Consider the following 10,296-nt stretch of genomic DNA (forward strand, 5'->3'; position numbering starts at 1 on the left):
AGTTCATCAGTCTTTCACCTTACACAGTACCCACAATATTGTGAGCACTATGTGTAAGAGTAAACTCAAGGAAACACCTTTTACCACATATATAAAACCCTACAGTTTCTAGGCTTTTGAAGTCTTTCATTGAAAGGATACTTGCCAGTGTCTAATAAAAAGTCCACGCACATTGTAGGCACTCAGTAAAATAAAAAAGATGCTTGCCAAAGGCAACAGGATACTCATTATCTCTGGTCAGTGCATCTTGGAATCATAAAGAAAATGTACACAGTAAGAAACTAGCTCACAAAGCAGAAAGGCAAAAAGATAACATTTTGTATATGATATGTGGTGGTTACTATTCTTTCAGGTTGCTTGGTATTTGATTCACATGCTGGAAATTCAAAGATGAATGGAAATATTATTTGGCCTCATTCACTTTATAGTCTAATGGGAGAATAAAATACTAATTATAGTGAAACATAAAAACTTTGGAGAAGAGTTTTCTTTTCTTTTTTTTTTTTTTCGGTCTTTCTGAGACAGGGTCTTTCTGTACAGTTCAGGCTGGCCTTAAACTCAATTGGTAACACAGGCTGGTCTCGAACTTGCAAAAATGTTCCTGCCTCAGCCTCCCAAGTGCTAGGATTAAACGCATGCACCCACCATGCCTGGCTCAGAAAAGCTATTTTCAGTAGTTCTCTGGGAACAAAGGGATACAGCATCTTTAATGAAAGGATGGCATCTCAGTGGAAGTAATACTTGACCTGAATTTCAAAGTATCTAGAAATAAACCAAAGAAAAGGGAAAAGAAAGGCATCCTAGAGAAGAAAAGTGCAAGTGTGAAGGCACAGATGCTTGAGGCAATTGAATACACTTGGAAAGCTTTTATCCTAACTTTTTTTTTTTGACATCTCAGCCCACCCTGAGGGCAGGACTGGAGCTGCATGTGTGAGGGCAGGACTGGGGCTGCATGTGGTGCTGGGCATTGAACCACAGTCCCCTGCATCTGCCTGAGATTGCCTAAGCAGGCACTTTTTTTTTTTTTTTTTAGGGCAAGGTTTACGGGGTCTCACTACATAGATCAGACTCATAATGATTCTTCTGTTTTCAGCCTCCCAAGCACTGGTATTACAGGTGCACGACACCATGCCCAGTCTCAATCCTCCATCTCAGCGTGCCCCAGGGTCAAGGCTGGCACAGCATGCCAGGGATCGACCTCCTGCCACTGTGCTCTGCCAAATCAGGCGCTTTAGTCCGCTGGACTATGTGGCTGGCCCCTAAGTAGGCACTTTAGACCACTGAGCTATCTTGCCAGCCCAAGTAAGTTTCTTTCTTTTTTCTTTTTCTTTTTTTTTTTTTCAGTGCCAGGGATTGAACTCAGGACCCTGCACTTGCCAGGCAGGCACTTATTGTACTGAGCCATCTCCCTAGCCCACAATTGAATACATTTTAGATCCTATAAATAATGTGGAATACATTGTTTAGGAAGTGATGGAGATGAAGTTGAAGAGGTAGACAAGAGTACTAAATGAAGATTTTTTGCCTAAACAGAAAGATGGGGCTTTTTTCCAAGAGCCATGGAAAATAATTACATTGGGTTCTGAATCGAGGTGAGACATAGTCTTTCACTGTAGAGAAACAAGGCTAGTGACTTGAATGGAGGCTTGAAAGATATGTTCTGCTCACTTTAAGACGATGATATTTATTCGGTTTAATCTGTAAGGTTAGTTATTTTTCCCACTGTACAATTGAAGAATCTGAGTCATGGCCCTATTTTATCCCCATTGGACCATTTTGTTGGACAGATGGCTCAGACTAAAAGAGAACTGAGTGTATTCAGGTGACTGTCCAAAGCACCCCCCAGTGAATATTTCATCAAAGATTAAAAAGAGTGTCACCAGGAGTGGTGGCATATACCTGACAGGAGGATTGACGTGAGTTACGTAGCAAGACCCTTTTTCAAAAATAGACTGGCGAATGTTACTATTTCTCGCTCATCTCGGCTTGTTGTTCTCCGTTCTCTTACAGGCGTGTATCCTCTGTTTGGACGAAATGCTTCTAACCTATCAGGAGCTGCCTTGCGAGTCCACGTGGTTCTCTCCTCGCATTCCCCACATGCTGAGCCCACTCAGGAGCTGGACTCCGTGGACTGCAGCAGCCACAGTGAGTCCGAGCAGCTTCCCAGAGGGCGTCCCGAGGAGATGCAGCCCTTCCCACCACGTGACCACGAGAAGTCTTCTGCATCTGCCCAGGTTCCCGGCGGCAGCGGCCCAGCTGAGGTCTGCCTGGCCCAGGAGGACCCGGCTGAGTTGGACGGAACTTTCGCAGTCAGCATCCTGGTAGAAAGAGCAATGCACTTGAGCTTGAAAGGTATGCTGTGCTCTCTTTCCTGGGAGAAGATGTGACTCCTCGGGTTAGGGCCTGTCTTCACCAGTCTTTAAATCATGGCAAGATCCTAGAGAATGGTTAATTATCTTAATCAGTAATTACTGTATTTCTCAAGCCTAATGACTTAAGTAACATGAAAGCCTTTCTGAACTTCAAATTGACCTTGTCAGTTATCCTTCTGTTTCGTATCAAATTCTCCAGACCAGAAACCCAAACATCAACCTAGATACTGCTCTTTTCCTTTCCTGTCCATTAAATTCTTCTATTTCTTAAATGTCTCACAGATCTCTTCTTTCTTTGTCATTCCTATCCATTCAGGCCTTCAACACACACCTAGAAATGGCAATTTGTTACACCAGGTCTCTAATCCCTCAAGGAATATAGGTATAAAGCACAGATCTTGGATAGAAAAATACATTTTTCTTTTTATTAACTTCTAATTAAAATTTAATATTTCATCCAATTATGAGTATGGGCAGTGGACCCTGGTAATAGCAACAATAACTACAGTAGCGTCAACATAGAAATCATAGCTATTTTCCTATCACATTATTATTACTACAGATAGATTAGAATATCATTTATAGCTATCATTTTTTTTGAAATTATAGTCACTATTATTTCCAAGTTAGAGCTTGTTAATAGCATCTATATTTCTACTATAGAGCCAGGGAGATAGTTCAGTGATCCAAGCACCTGTCTGGCAAACACAAGGACTCAAGTTTGATCCCCAGTACCGCATTCCATGCTGCCCTGGAACCCCAGGCACACTGTGCCAACGCTGAAACCAGGCATGGTGGCGCACCCCTCTAATCCCAGTGCTGGGGAGGCTGAGACAGGAGGATCACTATGTGTCTGAGCTGCATCGTGAGACCCTGTACCAAATAAGTAAATGAATAAGACTTTTTAAAAATTTATATTTCTAGGGCCAGGGAGATGGCTCAGTGGAATTAGTGCTTCCCTGGAAAGTGCAAGGGTCTGAGTTCAATCCCCGGTTTCCCCCCCCAAAAAAAGTAAAACTTTAAGGGCTGGTGAGATGGCTCAGTGGTCTAAAGCACCTACATAGAACAAGCTTAGCAAAGCACAGGGACCGCGGTTCAATCCCCCAGCACCACATGCCAGCCAGCCCCGCCCCCTGGTGGGCTGAGCTGGCCACACACACACACACACACACACACACAAATAAATAAAAATTTAAAAATAAAATTTATATTTCTGCTATATAAAATTCCTTTTAGTATTAAAAACTGTCAGTACAATTGGATTTTTTTAATAATCACATGTTTTTTACACTATGCATTTTAAAGAAACACTAATAGATGAAAAAGCCCATAGATTCCACCAGACTGCCAAAGGAATTTGTCACAAAACTCCTATTCTACCTTTATTCAGCTTTATACATCCCATAAAATTTTGACTTTGCCATCACCTTTCTCTCTTCCAGGTCATTTCAAGAGCAGACCAAGGATCATTATATCTGGAGGGTTTCCTTGTTCTTTCTAATGGCACCTTCTCTGTTCCCTAGAACTTTTCCCTTAATCATATCTGTCACATGGTACTGAGATTGTTTCCATGCTTTTCTCCTCTAGTGGGTATGAGCTCTTTGGGAACAAAGGCCTTGCCTCATTTGTTCATTCACCATACATTCATTCATTTAGAAAAATAACTTTCAGTTTTGCTATGTGCTAACCACTGTCTGGGGCAGTCAACAAAGCGGACAAGAATTGTGCCATTGTAGAAGTTACATTCGCGTAGAAATACATCTCTGTGTCCCCAAATAAGCTGTGTAGGGTGTGTGTGTGTGTGTGTGTGTGTGTGTGTGTGTGTGTGTGTAAGTGAGTGAATACTTTTTTGTCATTCTTTCTTCAAATTTCTCATCCTTAAATGTCTGTGATTAACAGTTTGAGAAGTGTAGTAGCTGTGAGAGCCAGACAACCATGGTCTCGTAAGTGTAGAACACTTTTGTATGCTTCCTAGTATTTACCTCTGTATTGGTCTCCTGTGGTCTCTGTGTTGGCTTCTAAAGCTGTGCCATTCTTCCTCGTTGCTTTGGAACAGAAGCACAATTGATGCTGGTAGGAGCTAACAGTTACTGCACATACCCTCTTGGCCATTCGTGCCATTACCCCCAGGCTTATAAGCATCTCTAATGGCTCTTAAGCTGCTTGTGTACCCCAGAGCATTTGTGTACCACAGACCTCGACTGCTTTGTCTCAGGAAAATCTTCTCCAGTCGTATCGTATTAGTGTATTAAAGATACTGAGATCCAGTAATTCACAAAATTGAAAAACAATTTTTTTTTCCTTTGTCACCAAAGCAAACCAGTTTGATAAATCTGAAATTTTTAAAAGAGAATAACCAGGGCCCGGGGAGATGGCTCAGTGGGATAAGCGCTTCCCTGGTAAGCGCAAGGGCCTGAGTTCAATACCCGGTTCCACCAAAAAAAAAAAAAAAAGGAGAGAGAGAATAACCAGTAGATACTGAATTTAATGCAACTACTAAAAACTTCTTTAATTTTTGTAAGCATTTTTCATAGTAGCATTGAAAATAAAATTTAATATATAAAAACATGGTTTGTATCTAGAAGCTTCCCAGTGGCATCTGTCTCATATACTGAATCACCTTTGTCGAGCCACGAGGGCCTCTTTGCTTTCTTTTCAGGGTGTACACAGACTCTTGTCTTGAGGTGTTTGGATTTGATATTCCCGCCAACTGGAGAATTCTTCACTCCTGGCGCATTTTTAGTGGCATTATCTTGCCATAGTGAAGACATTCTTTTTGTTCCATCTAAAGTTGCAAACCTTCCTAAATATTCTCTACCCCTCGCTCCTATTTTGTTGTTTGTTTGTTTGTTTGTTTGTTTTTGTGGTGTGCATACATGCTAGGGAAAGGCTCTACCACTGAGCAACTCCCCAATTTTATTTTTGTCTATAGCATCAAACAGTATATTTTCTTTTTCTTCTTTCCTAGAATGTAAATCCTACAAGGCAGGATATTTTTTTCTTTCTTTAAAATGTCAGAAAAAATAAAATAAAATGTCAGGGCTGGCCAGATAACTCAGCAAACTAAATCTCCTGCTTCCACAGAGCACAGCAGCTGGGGGTTGATCCCTGGTGTGCTGTGCTGGCCCGCATCCAGGCCATGCTGAGATGGCAGTTAAGACTGGGCATGGTGGCCCGCGCCTGTAATCCAGCACTTGGGAGACTGAAAACAGGAGAATCACTACGAGTCCAATCTACATAATGAGACCCTGTATACCTTGTAGACCCTCTCCTAAATTCATAATAAAAATTAAAATGTTATAAGAAATATTTGTTAAATGAAAATTAGATAAAAATTAATCTTTTCCCGGGGGGCCCAGCCCTAGCTCCGTTCTTTAAGTGGCTGCTTCCACAATGCTGGCAGCCTCAGTTTGCTGTAGTTCAATCCCCACAACACTCCAGCCATGCAAAAGTGCCCTGAAGGCATTCAAGGAGCAAAAAATTAATCCTTTCCCGAATGCCTTCTCCTTAATACCTTGTCTGATTTCCTACTTTGCTCTCCCATAGTGAAGTTTCTTACAGAAAATGTGATAGATAAATAATAGGGATTAATGCATTCCACTGGCTTGAGCCGCTGCAAATACATGTATGACGGTCCCATTGGGCACTCGTACCACTGGTGATACAAACAGATCTAATAATTTTCATTGTCCTTTTTACTAATAAAATTAATAAAAAGTGGGCCACAGAAATAGCTCAGCAGTCAAAGTGCCTGTCTAGGCAAGCGCAAGGACCCAGGTTCAATCCCTAGTGCCACATGCCATGCCAGTTCCGCCCTGTGCTGAGCCGGCCACCGAGACCTGGAGTGGTGGTGCATTCCTGTCATCTCAGCACTGGGGAGGCCGAAACACAGGGATCACTACAAGTCCGAGCTGTGTAGTAAGACCTTGTACCAAACACATTTAAAAATAATAATGATAAAAATTAATAAAAAGCCACCCAGTGGCTCAAGCTGTGCAATAGCAAAACAAATACAAGTTAAAATCCTGTAGTTGGGCGCCAGGGAAATGGCTCAGTAGGATAAGCACTTCCCTGGCAAGCGCAAGGACCTGAGTTCAATCCCCAGTTCCTCAAAAAAAAAAAAAAAAAAAAGAAATAAAAGTCCTATAATGAGCAAGTTAATAGAATAACTCAAAAATACTCACTAAGTAGCCACTGTAACCAATACAGGATATGGGATTGTGACCTGTTACATAGTTTGTCACCTCTTTCCCTTTCTTACTGCCATCTTGTTTATTTAGGCCTCAGAACTTGGACCAAGGCCTTGGCCCTCTGGATGGTTGTTTCCAGTACTGTCCTCCAGTACCCTTCTGTTGTGGCAACAGGATTATATGTCTTGCCAGTAAATCTGTCCACATCTCTCTTTTGATTAAAACAGTTGGTTTTATGTCGCCTGCAGTCTTGGTAACCCTGCATACCAAGTGCTTCCTGTGTAGTCTGACTGGTCTTGCCAGCCTCATTCCTCCCCAGATCTTGTATTCAGTAACATGCAGTGTGCGAGTATTCTCTCTCAAACTACCGAGCCATTGACCATTTCTTGCTTTTTTCATCTCTTATTTGGCCAATTTGTTCCACCTCCAAGAGTAGACTAACATGACACCAACACTTTGCAGCCCACCTTGCCGTCCGTCCCTGTTAGCCATGAACACGCCTCTTTGTTTGCAAAGCTTTCTGTATCACCACAGCCCTCTGCAGTTTTCCCCTCTCATGTCACTTAATCCTCTCTACTAAAAATGTCTGTTAATGTGTCTTTCCACTAAGCTGTCTGTTACTTGGAAACAAGGCGTGTGTGGTTTAGTTCTGTATCCCAGCACCCTGATTGTCATGATATAGCTAGGCTAATTACCGTCCTCCTGTTTTGTGAAAATGAGCCTCCTCACATCTCTGCTGTGAGTTACAAGCCTATAAATCACTTCTTAGAATCTTTCTGTGTAGTCAGGTCAAGGAAAACATCAGAGTGATCACCTAACTCTCAGAAATTGCTATTATAACCTCATGTCCATCCTCACAATAATAGACCTGTATAGTCTTCCCCTGACAAACATATGTCAGCCACTGTGCTCGGGGTCCTAAGAGTGCAGACTTATTCTTTGTCTCTTTCAAATATACCTTCCAAATGGTGATACAATGGAGTGATTGCATGCTGTCTTAGTACATACACTGGCTTACCTTCTGCCTTCCACAGAGTTCTCGGTGTGCCTGTCCCTTTTGCTCTTTGAAAGCCTCTTCCATGAGGAAGGAAACGAATGGTTCCTCTGAGCCAGGCTCCATGCTAAGGATTCAGAAGCAGCCCTGGACTCTTGAGCTTTGCCCTCAACAACACTTGAACCTGAAGCAGCTTCAAAACTTTCCGCTCACAATCCCAATACTTGGGAGGCTGAGGCAGGAGGGTCTCTGTGAGTTCAAGGCCAACCTGGGGTACATAGTGGGTTCAAAGCCAGGCTGAGTTATACAATGAGACCCTATCTCAAAAATAAATAAATATTGAAAATCTCTCAGTTTAAAAAAAAAAAAAAAACTTACGATAGTTTCCACTGTAATTCTGGTATCAGTGTCCACCCTGATGTCCACTCTGACCTAACTATAAAAAAGTTTCAAATAATAAATGATTTAAAATAAAAGAGCTTCTTGAATATTTTAGTTAGAAAAGCTTCTGGGGAGCCTGCCTTTAAGAGTAAGCAAGAATCAGATTCAGTAGTCTTAAGATTTATGCACTTTAAATAATACAGGAATTTCTAATCCTATTATATGGTTGAGGCATTAAAGAACAGAGAAGTAAAGTGATTTATAATAAAAGTTATAACCAGTAAACACCAAAATTAGCTTCAGTATCATAAATTCTAGAGGTGCTCTTTAACGCAGAGGCCGTGGAGGAGGCCTCTCTAGCTTCTCATACCCTCTTGTACTCTTAGCGTGATCTGGCTTACTGGACTGTAATTAATTACTCTGTCAACCCTAGGTCAACAACCAAATCTGACTTAGTCGCTGGGTGTGGTGTCACACTCTATAATCACAGCATAGGAGGCTGAGGCAGCAAGATCACAGGTTCAAGCCAAACCTGGGAGACAGAGCTTGCCTCAAAATAAAAAAGGGAGATGTGACTCAGTGTGAAGGCCCTGCATTCCCCGAACAAACCTGACTAATCTTAGGTGACGGAGAGGAGGTGTCAGTTAGTCTTAGCTTGGTAGAACTAGGTTAAATTTTTATAACATACAAAATTAGTCATTTGTTTAAGAAGAAAGTTTCCATCCATTTACTTCAGGCCAGAGCAAACTTCTTCTCTTTGTTATTTAATGTTAGTAAAAGTATTACAATGGAGAAGTCAAAAAACCTGGCAGCTTCTTCCAAATGCTAGTTAATCAAGCATGCAGTGAGGAAGCCACTTTGCTTTTCTGTTCCTTAATTACTTTTCTGTAAAATGTGGAGCGAGGCATCTCTCTTACGTGATTTCCAGAAGTGTTATCAACATGGACTCAGAGTATAAGAAAACAGTGTTCCAGCCATAAAGTATTACCCAAACACTGGAAGTCGTCACGATGGTCTCATTGAAAGTCACACCATTCTTAGTGCGTAAAGCTTCTATCTATACCCATGTAAAACATAAGAAATGTCCATGAAAACTCCTTTGGTAAAGCTGGTTTACTCACATCTTCTTACCTGCTCACAGCGTGAGGCCCAGCTCTGTGGGAGGTACACTGACTTTCTTCTGGCCGACCTCCAAAAGTGTTTCAGAACTTGACCTTTCCAGAAGTGTAAACAGGCCCAGATGAATTTCTACCCCTGAGAAGAAATCTGGGAAACCTGATAGACCTGCTATCCCACATCAATTTCTTTCCCCACCTATTTGATCTAAAGGACTGTTTCTGAATAAGGAATAATTTTCTCCCAAAATGAAAATAGTAATTATTTCAAGGCTGTTAGCAAATAGTAGTTTCAAGAATCAAATTTGGGGGTCAGACTGGTGAGCCAGTGGTATTAAAGAGATCTGAGTGATATTGGTATACATCTAAATATAGAATTTTATTGTGGGAAGTGATTTGAGAATAGGTTTCAGGTGAGAAAGCTTCGGCTCAGAGAGCCTGAAAGAAGCGGCTTATACTAGAGCAGTGGTAATGGCTAGAAATGGTCCTGACTACATCTGTATCCTCGGAGGCTTTTTCCAGAACATTCGTTTTAGTATCTGAAATGTGACCATTCCACTGTATTCTGTTCCAGGGAGCCCCTTGACCAAGCAGAAAGTACCCGTACCCAGTTGTTGTGTGTCCTTTGCAACAGCAGTTGAGTCCTCTCCTGTGTACACCCACGTGGTTGAAAACACAGATTGCCCCATCTGGAACTTTCAGCAGCAATCAAGGTGTGTATTTTCTGATGCTCATCACACTTGCAGAATTGTTTGTTTGTTCCAAGAGAAGAACTCAGATCAAGAAATATAAAAAATACAATAGTATTTGAGAAAAACTGGAAAATGCTTTTCTTAAGTAGCCAATCATTTAATCCTAGTGCCTGTGAATTCACACCGAGCAGTGATTTAAAGGACTTATTGTAGTGTTAACTGTGGTTGGTACAACTCAAAAAACTATTCAGTGTGGTGGCTTTTTATATGCTCTACCAGTTCTAGGCACTGCAAATTGAAAATAACTAAGATACTGTCTGAACCAGGCATGCCGATACATGCCTATGGCCCCAGTATTCTAAGAGGCTAAGCCAGGAGGATCATGCGTTCAAGGACAGCCTGAACTACCTACATGGTAAGTTCAGGGCCAGCCTAGAAGACAGTAAGACCTTGTCTAGAAAGAGAGAGGCGAGGCAAGGTGAGGCACGGGCAGAAGGAGGAAAGTGGGAAAGAAGGAAGGAAGGAAGGAAGGAAGGAAGGAAGGAAGGAAGG

At 41.8% G+C, this 10,296-nt stretch overlaps 1 protein-coding gene across 5 annotated transcripts in view; it reads left to right on the top strand.

Moving 5' to 3' along the window:
- Positions 1-10,296, top strand: part of C2cd3 (C2 calcium dependent domain containing 3) — a 128,650-nt gene that overhangs the window by 88,477 nt on the left and 29,877 nt on the right. For all 5 annotated transcript variants that reach the window (XM_023702113.1, XM_023702115.1, XM_023702116.1 and 2 more), the window contains 2 exons: positions 2,011-2,352; positions 9,627-9,765. In XM_023702113.1, the coding sequence (XP_023557881.1) occupies positions 2,011-2,352; positions 9,627-9,765 (481 nt within the window). The remainder of the gene's footprint in view (positions 1-2,010; positions 2,353-9,626; positions 9,766-10,296) is intronic.

This window comes from Octodon degus, unplaced genomic scaffold, assembly GCF_000260255.1.
Source record: "Octodon degus isolate 3935 unplaced genomic scaffold, OctDeg1.0 scaffold00146, whole genome shotgun sequence".
Taxonomy (NCBI): Eukaryota; Metazoa; Chordata; class Mammalia; order Rodentia; family Octodontidae; genus Octodon; species Octodon degus.